General features: G+C 35.9%; 1 protein-coding gene across 1 annotated transcript in view; it reads right to left on the bottom strand.

The window, feature by feature from the left end:
- LOC150089906 (uncharacterized) overlaps positions 1-13,952 on the bottom strand; it is a 550,032-nt gene that overhangs the window by 312,513 nt on the left and 223,567 nt on the right. Inside the window, exon 9 of the mRNA XM_090389700.1 lies at positions 2,367-2,665. Within this exon, the coding sequence (XP_090245826.1) occupies positions 2,367-2,665 (299 nt within the window). The remainder of the gene's footprint in view (positions 1-2,366; positions 2,666-13,952) is intronic.

Below are 13,952 nucleotides of genomic sequence, written 5' to 3' on the forward strand. Positions count from 1 at the left end.
GTTAGCAATGACCTGTGCATTTTTGTGGAAGTATACAGGTTCAACCTTATAATTTTAATCTGTGTACATTACCCTAGGACCATATTATTTTATTTTTAAGTTTACTATATTAGGAACCACATTACCTACCAATGTGATCTACTCTTAAAAACCAAGTATTCCTGCACACAGTTTTTTACCAGTACTTTAAATGAAATACACACTTGTACATTAGGTAGATACATAAAAATTTGAAGTAAACATAACAAAATCAAGTAAGTAATTAATGAAATTTCTGGCATTGGTGTTCTCCAGAAAATTTTACTGACTAAGAAAGAAATATTCATAAGTGGCAGTGCTATAAAAGTGTTTAAATTTGAATTTTAAAAAAATTCCATACAGTTTAAAGAAAATCACTAAAAACTCAAGTGTTTCCCTCTCATTCAGTGCAAAATCTTGCCTTACTTTAATAACTGATTAGAGAAACTTGTCATCTGCAAATTTTTTCCTTGGTTAAATAACTTTGCTGAAACTGCTTGCATAGAAAGACAAACAAACCAGAACAACATGATTGTTTTAATATAAAAAAAAACACATGCTAAAAAGCTGTAAAGAATGCTTCATCTTTATAATATGTTCAGTAATTTTAGAAAAAAATTAAATGAAAAAAAAATCTAAGCATTAGATATTTGTCTTATTTCTTTATAAACTCATTAAATTAAAACTAGGTAACGCAGTTTACGAATGAAGGATTAACCTCCTCTCAGCAAATGGAATTAAACACACGTTAGCATTCAGACACATGTATTTGAAATTATAGTTACAGGTACCTGGAAGACAAAATAAGCAACATAATAAAACATAAAAAATAATAGCTTCATGCAAAAAAAAAAAAAGAAAAAAAGAAAAAGAAAAAGAAGAAGAAAAAAAAAAAAAAAAAAAAAGAGTTATTGAATGCTGCTAATTTCCTCACTTTATATTCACAATTCTGGCATTTGCTATTTACAACAGAATCTCAGTACTTTATAACTTTCTTTGCACAAAGGATTTGAAATTTTTATTTTAAAAAGAAAATAAAATTTCTTGCTGCAAGAGACTCTATTGTAAAGTTAAAATTAGCAAATTCTGTATAGGTTATAATAACATTGAATAAATCCTCATGTTTTAGATATGCAAATATCATAAATTTGTAAACTGCAATATTCTAAAAAAATTCTTTAGATATCATTTACAGATATGTTGAGTTAAAATATTAATTTGCACATAAAAATTATTAGTAACATATCAGCTAAAAATTAAAGAAAAAACAATTTAATCTCAAAAGTATAATGCTAATGAAAAAGTAAAAAATTATATATTAAAAATCATTTACTAAAAATACAAAATATTAGTTTCTGATAATTTTATGTAACAGAGCACTTCACACATGCAAACATTTTTTTAAAGTTGCTTAAAAAGATATGTAATTAATCAGACATAAAAAAAAAAGAAACATGAAGTTATTTCAATATATGCACAAAAAATAGTCTAAAACCATGAGTTCATGCATATTTTTTTTAAATATGTGGCACATAAATGCCAGAACTGTGAATAAATCTCACCCACCTGGTCCTTTCAGGCTTAACTTCCATCTCCTTTTGCTCAGGGGTCTTCATTGTGAATTAAAAGCAGAAGAACAAACTGGGATGACATGCACTTACAAAGGACTATCACAGAAAATGACAATGATAACTGTAATAACATTTCATACAAAGCCATGTGACTTAATTTTTCTTTAATTTCCCATTACACTTAACATAGAGCAATCAACCTTAATACTTTTTAAAATAGTAAAAGCTTGCAAACGAGAAACTTTTTTTTTTTTACTTTACCTATAAATCATTGCATGAAGAAAAATTCTCTATAAATTTTAAATTATGTTCTGAATATAAAACAAAAGTATAATAAAAATAAGAACTTATTTTTCTTTAACAAATCTTATAATACTCTAAACTTGAATTTATTCTTTGTAATCAAAATATACACAAAACAGTGATTTAAATAGCTTTATTTTCTTGCATATTCTGTAGGATACAATAAAAAATTTCTAATGCACATGGACTGCCAAACACAGTGAAGTTCATTCTGAAGAACAGAATAAAGAAATATGAATATTAAAAAAAATAATAAATAATAACTAAATTTCTGTATAAACTTAACATACTTGAATCTTTTTTTGTATAAACTTGAACTGTAAGAAATAAAATTCAGTTGCATTATAAACACCCCTATAATTATGCAGAATAATTTGGTGATTATAAGTGTGCTGAATCTACAGCATAACTTAAAAAAAAAAAAAAAAAAAAAAACTTCATACTGGTTCAACCATTAGTATACAGTTATTTCACCTTTTCATTGTTTTCCTTTCCTTGTCTACCCTCAAGGGAAATTTCTGATACTTCTTTTTTTCTTTTATCAAGTCTTTGCTCATCACGAGATATAGAAGGCGATTTTGAAGTTCCATCGGATGTGCTCTGTTTAACCCTTTTTTTCTTCTTTTTTAGCATCTTCTTTTGTACAACATAGCTAGTCTTACAACATATTTCACATATATTACTTCCTGGAGGATTAACAAAGGTACAATGCACACATGCCCATGGTTTTGTTGGTTTCTCTGGAATCTTATTAAGTTCATCCTCAGATAAATCTAAAGAAAAAAATTACACTTAAAATCAAATTTGTAAAAACTGAGGTACACATTTATGTTAAAAAAGTTTACATCAAATATAATAGTTGAAAGAAGATATTACACAGATTAGCATAATGAAAGATATGAACTGAGATACCTAATATATGGACAAAAACTTTTATTCAAATACAGCACAATACATAGGTATTGTATATTCAAGTAAAATTGCCTTAGGTTGTGAAAACAAAAAGGTTAAATTAGTAGAATTAGATATTAGATTTGTGATAAACACAACCCTTAGAAGTTAGCAGAAAAACATAGTGTCAACTGCTGGAAATTATCACAAATATCTGATTAAAACCATGTATTTTTTCTGATAGGAATTTCCATCTTCTTTTTCAATAATAGCATTATTTCCTAATGCTATTATTTCTTCTAGCATATATTTTTTATCATTACATTTTATGCTTTTAGTAATTTGAACTTGTAAAAAGCAAACTATAAATACAGTTTATCTGGTTTAAGTGTAATTTATATGCTTTATACAGTGTTTATTTATTAAATTTGACCGTTGCTTAATAAATACATAAAACAACAGCCTAGTCACTTAGACATTTCACAGGATTTATGGCTTTAAAATTTCTTCTGTTTATAGACATTACACAACACACTAAAAACAATGAATAACAGTTCCATTCTAGTGCAGGAGGTGAAGAGGTTGACATTTTTCATATCACAGATAAAGAAAACAGTAATATTTTCTAAAGTTATGATTATTTAAAAGTGGGGTCCCTCAACGATTGGTACTGGGACCACTGTTGTTTCCAATTTTCTTAAAGGACATTGATGAAGGTTTAAGAGCACAATGTCAAAATTGAAAGAAGGTTTGTAGATTTGGACAGTTGCTATTCCCTAAGTCTTACCCTTGGGGAATAAAAAACCCTAAAATAACTTATACACTTGATAGCCTAAATAAGTTTAAGGCTCAGCTTGACAGGTATTTCGAACGAACAGAGGGGTGAAGTGGAAGTGGTTATTTTTTTTTTTATTATTTATTTATTTATTTTATTTTATTTTATTTTTTATTTTTGGCTGATGCTGCATAAGCTTGCTTTCTTGCATCAAATGCCTCTACTAATGCTAATATTGATAACCTTTAAGAGACCGAAAAAAGGAGTACACAAGTAATGATCAAAATATTAAGTCCTCCTCTGGAGTTAATTTAAATTTACTTTTTGTTTTTTTTTCCTTTTCATAATTCTCAATAGTGAAATCCAATATATAGTTTCTACAGGTAATAGTAATTGTGGCATGTCGTGCAAGAAAGCAAGCATATGAGCTTATGCAGCATCAGCCAAAAAAAAAGATTCACACAAATATTCCCTCTAAATGTTTGTTCAGTTCCTCCTTAAATTTATTTAACCTATCAACTTTTAGCCTATCAATTCAGCCACAACGACAGATGGAAGTTTGTTCCAGCAATTAACCACATGCTAGCTGAAGGCAAATTTCTGCACATCTATTCTACAGCTGTCTTTCCTCAATTTGTATTTATGCCCCTTAAATTCGTAATCTGAACAAGTGGAGAATCCCATTAGAATTCAGCATGCTCAACCCATTCAAGGCCTTATACACCTCAATCATATCACCTCACAAGTGACTCGTCTCCAGCCACTGCAATTTGCAGAACTTAAGCCTTTCTTGGTAAGAGGAACCCTTCATTCCCCTCACCAATCTTGTTACCCTTCTCTGTAGACGCTCAAGCAAATCTACATCCTTCCTAAAATGAGGCCTCCAGATCTGTACGCAGTACTCAAGGTGTGGCCTGACCATTGCCTTATACAGAGGGACAATCACCTCCTTTTCCTTGCTAGCAAAATTCCTGTACATCATTAACAAAACCCCATGACCTGCTCTGGCATCCTGTCTGCATTGCTCAGAAAACTTCATATCTGACTGCACAATTACTCCCAGGTCTTTTTCATTTTCTACCACCCTAAGTGTAGTACCACACAGTTGGTACATTCCTCTGGGGTTACTTCTACCCATATGCAGTACTTTGCATTTGTCAATGTTAAACTTCAGTTGCCACTTCTCAGCCCATCTTCCCAAATTTTCTAGATCCTGTTGCAGTAGCACACTGCCATTACTGTCATTAACAACCCTGCCAACCTTTGCATCATCTGTAAACTTCGATACTAAGCCTGATATACCTTCATCAATATCATTGATAAATATACAAACCAACAGTGGACCCAACAGTGAACCCTGTGGGATTCCACTAATAGCGCATTATAGCCTTAATCACTAATGCGCCAATAAAACCCAAGCAACAACAACAAACTCCACTAATAAACATTAGTCCATGAAGAGCAGCACCCATTGATTACCATCCTCTGTCTTCTCCCACTCAACCATCCTTTTATCCATTGTAGCAACTTACCCTTAATACCATTCTGCTCCAATTTGTACAGTAGTTCTCCATGAACAACAGTGTCAAAAGCTTTCCTGAAATCCAAGTATATGATATGAAAATTATTTTTTGCATCCAGTTCCTCTGTAACCACATCATAATACCCAATGAAATTTGTCAGACAAGACTTTCCCTTAACAAACCCATGCTGTGTCTGAATTATTGCTGCAGTCTTGTCTAGATGATCCTGCAATGCATCTTTAACCAGTGATGCCATTATTTTACACGGAACAAAAGTTAAACTAACTGGTCTGTAATTACTTGTGTCACCCTTTGATCCCCCTTTGTGAATTGGGGACACATTTGCCGATCTCCAGTCCATGGGGACCCCCCCCCCCCGAGTCCAAGGATGCTCTCATAATTATGGCTAAGGTTTGCTTACTTCTTTTGCTGCCTTCTAATATATATACCTGGATAGATCCCATCCACCCCAGGTACATTTCTTATGTTTAATTTCAACAATTTCTCCTCCACTTTACTCTTGGTTATTACAAAATTATTAAGCACCCTGCTACAATTTGATAACTTTGTGGCATTTTCAATCCTTAATAACTCCTCATGTGTGAATGTAGAAGCAAAATACTCATTCAGTTTGTTTGCTATCTGAGCAGGATCATCATTAACAGTCAAACCATTGTTATCAAGTGGACCAATCTGATTCATCCGCTTTCTTTTAGAGTTTATATAAGTAAAGAAATCCTTGCTGTTTTTCTTAGCATCTTTTGCCAAAGATTTCTCATAATCTGCCTTCGCCTACCTAACCTCCTTTGTGACTTGATTACAAACTAGCTTATATCTGCCATAGGCTTCTGTGTCGCCTGATAATTTATATGCATCCCATGCATTTTTCTTCTCTGCCACAAATCTCATTAGTTCATTTGACAACCATTTAGGTTTAAACCTTGAACAATATCTCTTAATAGATATGAAACATTCAGTGGCTTCCAAGATTAATTCCTTGAATGCTTCCCACTTAGAATTTGCTGTTGGTAACATTATCAGTTGATCCCACTGTACAGAATTTAAAAACAGTCTGAGGCCACTGTAGTTACCTTTACGGAAGCAAAAACCCTTTTCTTTACCCCTGATTGTAATTATATCTTTAAGTAAATCCCACATCAGTACACTATGATCACTGCCACCTAGTGGTTCCCTTTTCTGCAAATTCATAATACATGAATGATCACTGTTGATAACCAGATCAAGAGTATTACTCTCACTAGTTGCTTCTCGAACATGCTGCTGCAGAAAACAATCATCCAATGAATCCACAAAAGTCTGACTAGTGTGTGAGTGACCAACCCACAAGTTCCAGTCAATATCTGGGAAGTTAAAATCCCCCATTATAAGACATTCTGATTTACTAGCCCACTCTATTCCTCTGTACAATTGTTCATTGTACTCATTCAAGGCATTAGGCCTATAACACACTCCTACTCTTATTTTTGCTTTCACAGTGCTTATGTCACACCAAACTGACTCAACAGTGCACTGTCCATCTATATCAACTGGATGCACTTCTTTCGATTTTATGTTTTTCTTAATTAACAGCATAACCCCTCCTCCCTTTCTATCCTGTCTATCCTTTCTGTACACAATGCACTCCCCAAATCCAATTCTGCATTCCTTATATCTGTGTGATATATATTAGAAAATATGAATATTGCAGAATAGATGAAGGAAAACTTTTAAGATAGGGATTCAGTTATATATTTTGCAGTGAATATTACTCTCAATGCTTTAATATTTAAATTTAAAAAAATATTAGCAATTGTTTATAATTCGAAGGAAATTTAAGATCGGTTGCATATATATATATTTTTTTTTTATGAAAACCCAAACACGAGGGGTATTAGAACCTATAGTATTTAGTACCATGCTTGGGTTGGAGGTTGAGAAGATAAAATAAGATATTTGTATCATTAGACTTGAACTTCTGTAGACTGTAATTTTCAGGAAATACATATGAAGGAAGGTTGTTCCAGTTGAATGAATAAATGAGGAAGATGAAAAGTTGGTTCTTTGAGTTTGAAGTTGGACAGTAAATGGATATTGGCTGGTGGCAGCATGTGTTCAAACTGTTTTGAAAGAGAGAGCAGGAATTATAGAAACCAATTCAGAAGAACAGTGCCCATGGAAGTATCTGTAGAAAAGGCATGCAGCAGAAACAGTACGTCTATGAGACAGAGAGTGGAGAGACTATTAGAGAGGAGTCATTAATTAACCTAACTGCCCTCTTCTGAATGGAATCTAGAAGCCTGAGAGAGGTTTTGGGGGCACCACCCCAGATATGGGAACAATATTCCATGGTAGGGAAGGTTTGTAATTTGTACAGAGTGAACAGCTGTTTGGAAGAAAAGTAACGCTGAGAGCGAAAGAGAAAACCAAGTTTTTAGATGCAGAGGAAGCAATATTTGTAATGTGCTTATGCCAAGAGAAATTAGAAGTCAGGGATATATCAACCAAAAGAGATATATCAACTTGCCTAGAAATCGGAGTGTCACTAAAGATAAGCATAGGAGCAGAAGAATCCTTTTTGCGAGATATAAGACAAGACTCAGTTTTAGAAGGGTTGAAATCAACTAAGTTGTCTTTGCCCCACTGGAGAATTACCTGAAGATCGGCATTTAAGGAATTAGTAGCAAATTTTCGAGAAGTTGAAGCTGATTGAGAAGGACAAGGTTTTTCAAAATGAAAGTTTAATGCAATGTGCTATCATCGGCAAAACTATGGATAGAGTTTCCAATCAATGGAAGAAGTTCATTAATATACAAGAGGAAAAGAGTGGTGGAAACAACCAAACCTTGGGGGACACCAGCATTAGTGGAGAAGTTGGAAGACAGAGCAACATCTACCATCCCCCTCAGTGAGAAATCAGAGAGAAAACTGGATAACCAATTACAAAAAACAGTTGAGAAACCATAAGATGGAAGCTTGTTTAGAAAACTTTTATGCCAAACATGATCAAAAGCCTTTGAGATATCAAGAGCAACTGCTTGTGTTTCACTGAACTTCTCCATTGAATTTGTCCATAAATGGGTAACATAAGCCAGAATATCACAGGTGGATCGACACTGATGGAATCCATATTGGCGATCATTGATCAGGGGGAAGGTTTCTAGGTAGTTTAGGAGTTGGTGGTTAATTGATTTCTCTATTACTTTAGAAAGAGTAGAAGTAATTGCAATGGGATGATAATTGGATCGGATGGACTTGTCACCCTTTTTAGGAACTGACTGGACATGAGCAAATTTCCAAACAGAAGGAAAAACACCTTTGGAATAAGAAAGTGAAAAAAGGTGGCACAGAACAGGACTAAATTCAGGAGCACGTCTTGAGAACCAGTGGAGAAATACCATCAGGACCTGGAGCTTTCTTAGCATCGAGATTTGTCAAAATCCTTCTGACATCCTTTGGACGGAAGACCACAGGAAGCATTGAATGGAGCGTTTTGGGAATGGTGAGAGGTGTTTTACCAAGATCATTAATACATGAGTTGGAAGAAAAATGGGATGCTAGCAGGTCCACTTTATCCTTGGCTGAAGTGACAACAGAACCATCTGGTTTTGACAGATTTGGGAGCAGAGATGGGCAAAAGTTGCAGCCAATAGCTTTGGCAAGAGACTAGAATGCTCAGCTACCATTAGGGCAAGAAGCAAGTTTTGGACTGATTAATGACCACTTTACAATTGTTGCGAGCTTTGGTGTAGGCAGAAAATGAAACTGAAGAATTGGAAACAAGCCAATTACGATATCCAACATTCTTCTCTTGAACAGCCTTATTACATTTATTGGAAAACCAAGGTTTAGATAAAGGACGAGATTTTAAATTGGAGTGTGGAATAAAGGATTCCATTCCTACAAGAATAATTTCACTGACACGATCTGAGCAAATGTTGACATCAGTTGTTTTGAAACAGTAATACGACCAAGGAAAAGAAGAAAAGATATCTCACAGGTCATCCAATTTTGCATTCTTGTAATGCCAAACAATACGAGGTTGGGAATAGCAATGAGATAAAGGCTTCATTGGAAGAGAGACAATCACCAAGTTGTGATCTGAGGTACCTAATGGACCGCACACTTTGACCGTGTACTTAGAAGGGGTGTTTGTGAGAAAAAGATCAGGCGAGTTGGCAGTATGGTTGGAATTGTCTGGTATTCTTGTAGGTAAATGAATCTGTGCAAGGTCATTAGAAATTGCAAAAGCTTCAACATCTTGACCAGCTGGGTCGGTGTGACTAGAAAACGGAAGCCAGCTGGAGTTGTGAACATTAAAATCACCAAGGAAAATTACCTCACTGTTAGGAAAGTTGGGCCGGAGAAAGTCAAGTTGCAAAGAGAGAAAGTCAAAGAACTCCAAGTGGTTAGTGGAGTTGGGAGAACGGTAGACACAACAGATGAATTTGACACAATGGGGTAGAGAGATTTTAAGCCAGAGAAGATGAAAAGAGGAGATTCCAAATACCAATTCTCTGACAGGGAATATCGGAACGGACATATGCACAAGTACCACCTTTGAGGCGAAAGGAATCATACAGCGAATAATTTGGTAACTGAGATGAGCAGTAGTTGAATCAACCAATAACTGAGATTCTGTCAGAAAAAGTACATGGGGATTGGCAGACTGCAAGTGGAAATAGACATCGTTGCGATTAGAATTGAGACCACATATATTTGTAAAATGAACTAGGAAGTGTTTGGGAGGTTTAGATCTTTTCGCAGATAAGCTTACTCTGTTAGTTTGACAATTTATGGTGTATTCAATAGAAATAAAAAGTGGGTGGGACATGCTGTATGAAGTAATGAAATTTTTGGATATGGCGTACGCATGGTAAGAATATACCCAGAACCTTGGTATAACGTGGCCTTGACAATGCCCTCCGCATACACACTACTCGGACTCCCTCCTGTCACTATGTGGCAGAGTAGAGGTAGCAAGATTATACACTAGGTGATCTGGAAGCCTCCTAGCGAGTTACCAATAGGTTCAGTCTGGTTTACTAACTAGCGGCCGGCCTGCAAACATTTTATAGCTGTAACCTTGAAATGTAAGGAAGAGTGGTTCTCGCCATGATGTTCATCATTACCTCAAAAGTCATCAGTCATACTGCATGATGGAAGAGATGGGGATGGGTTGACCAGAACTTAGCTCTGGAGACTAAACATGGGTTCCAGTAAGTAAAGCGGTGGTATTTCACCGGTTGATGAGAGTCATATTGGTCCACTTGATATTGATGAGAGAGATTGGTCCACTTGATAATGATGGGTCAACTGTTGATGATCCTGCTCAGGTAGCTAACAAACTAAATGAATATTTTGCATCGACATTCACACATGAGGAGTTATTCAGCAAGGGGAATGCCAGAGGTGTATTCAACTCTAGCAGTAAGCTACAGAATCTTGAAATAACTGGGAGTAAAGTGGAGGAGAAACTGTTGAAGATAAACTCAAGAAAGGCACCCGGGGTGGATGGGATCTATCCAGTTATATTAAAGGAGGCAGCAAAGGAAGTAAGCAAACCCTTAGCCATAATTATGAGAGCTTCCTTGGACTCAGGGGAGGTACCCATAGACTGGAAATGTGACCAGTGCAAATGTGACCCCAATTCACAAAGGAGGATCAAAGGCTGACACAAGTAATTATAGACCTGTGAGCTTAACTTCTGTTCCAGGAAAATTAATGGAGGCACTGGTTAAAGAAGCACTGCAGGATCATTTAGACAAGACTTCAGTTATAGCTCAGACACAGCATGGTTTTGTTAAGGGGCAGTCTTGCCTGACCAACTTGATTGGATACTATGATGCAGTCACAAAAGAACTGGATGCAGGGAATAACTTTGATATTATATACTTGGATCTTAGAAAGGCTTTTGATACTGTTGCACATGGAAGACTGCTACACAAATTGGAGCAGTGTGACATTGGAGGCAAATTGCTGCTATGGATAAAGGGGTGGTTGAGGGGGAGAAGACAGAGAGTGGTAATCAATGGACACTGCTCATCGTGGACTAATGTTATTAGTGGAGTCCCTCAGGGCTCAGTGTTGGGTCCATTATTGTTTTCTGTATTTATAAATGATATTGATGATGGTATATCAAGCTTAATGTCCAAGTTTGCAGACGATACAAAGGTTGGCAGGGTTGTCAAGGACACTACTGACACTATGCTGCTGCAACAGGATCTGGAAAGGTTGAGCAAATGGGCTGAGAGGTGGCAAATGAAGTTTAACATTGACAAATGTAAAGTACTTCACATGGGAAAGAGCAACCCCAAAGCAACGTATCAACTCTGTGGTACTACACTGACAGTGGCAGAGAATGAAAGGGACTTGGGGGTGGTTGTGCAGGCAGATATGAAGTTCTCTGAGCAGTGCAGAAGGGCTGCAAGAGTAGCTCATGGAGTATTGTCAATGATATACAGGAATTTTTCCAGCAGAGATAAGGAGGTGATTATTCCATTGTATAAGGCAATGGTCAGGCCACACCCAGAGTACTGTATATAGGTCTGGAGGCCTCATTTCAAGAAGGATGTAGAGCTGCTGGAACGAGTACAGAGAAGGGCAACAAGATTAGTGAATGGAACAAAGGGGTGCTCTTACGAAGAAAGGCTTAAGTTTTGCAAATTACAGTGTCTGGAGACTAGGCACCAGCGAGGGATCTGATAGAGGTGTATAAAGCCTTGAATGGTTTAAGCATGCTCAATGCTGATGGGATTCTTCCTCTAGCCCAGAAAAATCACCTGAGAGGGCATAAATTCAAATTGAGGAAAGACAGATGTAGGATAGACGTGTGGAAATTTGCCGTTAGCCAGCGGGTGGTTGGTTGGTGGAACAGACTTCCATCCCTTGTGGTGGAGGTTGATAACCTAAATAAGTTTAAGGCTCAGCTGGACGGGTATTTTGAATGAACAGAGGGGTGAAGTGGAAGTGGGTTTTTTTTTTTTTTTTTTTGGCTGATGCTGCATAAGCTTGCTTTCTTGCATCAAATGCCTCTACTAATGCTAATGCTATTGCTAAATGCTAATATACCAACTAGTATTGCCTGGTAACACAGAGGGGTGGCATTCCTCCATGTGGCGTGGGTGTCACACCTCGACCCCTGCTTGCATTGGTTTATACCTGGGTGATCACCCAGTGTGCTTATGCATTGAGGTTATACCCAGGGTTACTAACAGTCCCACTAACAACATATAGTATGTGTATGTTCTAAAGTTATAAAATGACTATATAAGTGATGGAATTAAGCTTCAAAAATGATCATTATATAACACAAAAAACTATATCAGTGTTTGTTTCTTTTGACATAGCAAGAGATTTCCAGGTTTGTTCAAGTTATAAGGTCTCCAAATTTATTTCTCACTAAATAATCAAAGTATATACACAAGACTGCTTTTAGTCTAACTGCCAATTAGTTCTGAATATTTTCAGAAGATAGCAGCTCAATGCAATAGGTCATATTGATTTCAGCACTCTAAACATTATACTATATTTATAATACTTAAAATGGCATCCTTCACTCTTCAAGAACATGTTTTTTTGCATTTTTTGCATTTCATTAGGAAAAATCCAATTGAAATCCATCAGGAAATGTTAGAAGTGTCCTGTATGCCTTGTGAAAACTGGATGAGAAAAATGTTCGTAGATGTAAGGTGCATAAGTTTTGTGAAGGACAGCAGCCCCTGTAATGAAGCATGTGAACTAAGACATTGAAGCAGTTGTTCCAAGGCCAACATCCGCCAGGTTGAGAAAATGGTTTTGGATGACAGAAGATCAACAATGGGTGAAATTGCAACAGCTACTGCCATTTCTGTTGGATCCATGCATACTATACTCCATGAAGATCTCAGAATGAGCAAGTTGTCAGCTTGGTGGGTTCCAAGGCAGCTTTCCTAGGAACGAAAAGATACAAATTTGTATTTGTGTCAACTTATGTGAAGTAATGCTCACTCAAGATGCTGCAGTGAATGGATCTTTCTTTTCTTCAGTTGTCATGATGGATGAAAATGGGTCCCACTCTTCAATCCAGAAATGAAATGTCAGTCTGCCCAATAGAAGCCCACCGATTCACACCATCCAGGTTGCTGCAAGTTCAGAGAAAATGGTGGTTGCTATTTTCTGGGATATTGATGGAATAATCCTTACACATTATGCACCCTAGGGCACTAGAGTGACAGGAAACTCATATGAAGAAGTTCTAAAGAAAAAGTTCCTTCCAGCATTTCAGGAAAATTTGTCCACACAGACTGAATGATTAATTTCCATCAGAATAATGCTTTGCCCAATCATTTCAAAAATGAGCAAAATGTTTTTAAAGAAAACAACATTGAGTAACCTCAATTGGTGTTGCACCTAGTGATTTTTCGTTGTTCCTAACAATGAAGGATGCTCTTTGTGGCAGAAAATTTCCTAGTTGAGAAGCAGCTACTTCTGCCATTTACCAGTGGGTCAAACATACCTCCAAAGAAAGCTTTGCCACTGCCTTCACAACTTGGAAGAATAGCTCTAAAAAATATCTGCAGCTTCTAGGAGACTATGTTGACTAGTGAGGTCACCTCTGTATCTTATGTACTTTATGAGAAATACATTTGGAGACCTTATAACTTGAATGCACCTCACAGTTTTACATATTTACTAATTTTACTAACTCAAGAGCAAACTCTACCATTTAGCTGTGTGGCACAGCTAAATGACAGAGTTTCTAAGCAACTAGTACTCTAGCAAAAAAGTACAGTCAGTTGATTAATTCATATAAAGATCAGTTTACTAAAAAGATATTGTTTATCAATTAACTGTAATTTCTTTGTGTGAAGTCTATATAAATTTATAGGTAAT

The sequence above is a fragment of the Mastigoproctus giganteus genome, chromosome 2, assembly GCF_048544385.1.
Source record: "Mastigoproctus giganteus isolate SK-2022 chromosome 2, ASM4854438v1, whole genome shotgun sequence".
In the NCBI taxonomy this organism is placed as follows: Eukaryota; Metazoa; Arthropoda; class Arachnida; order Uropygi; family Thelyphonidae; genus Mastigoproctus; species Mastigoproctus giganteus.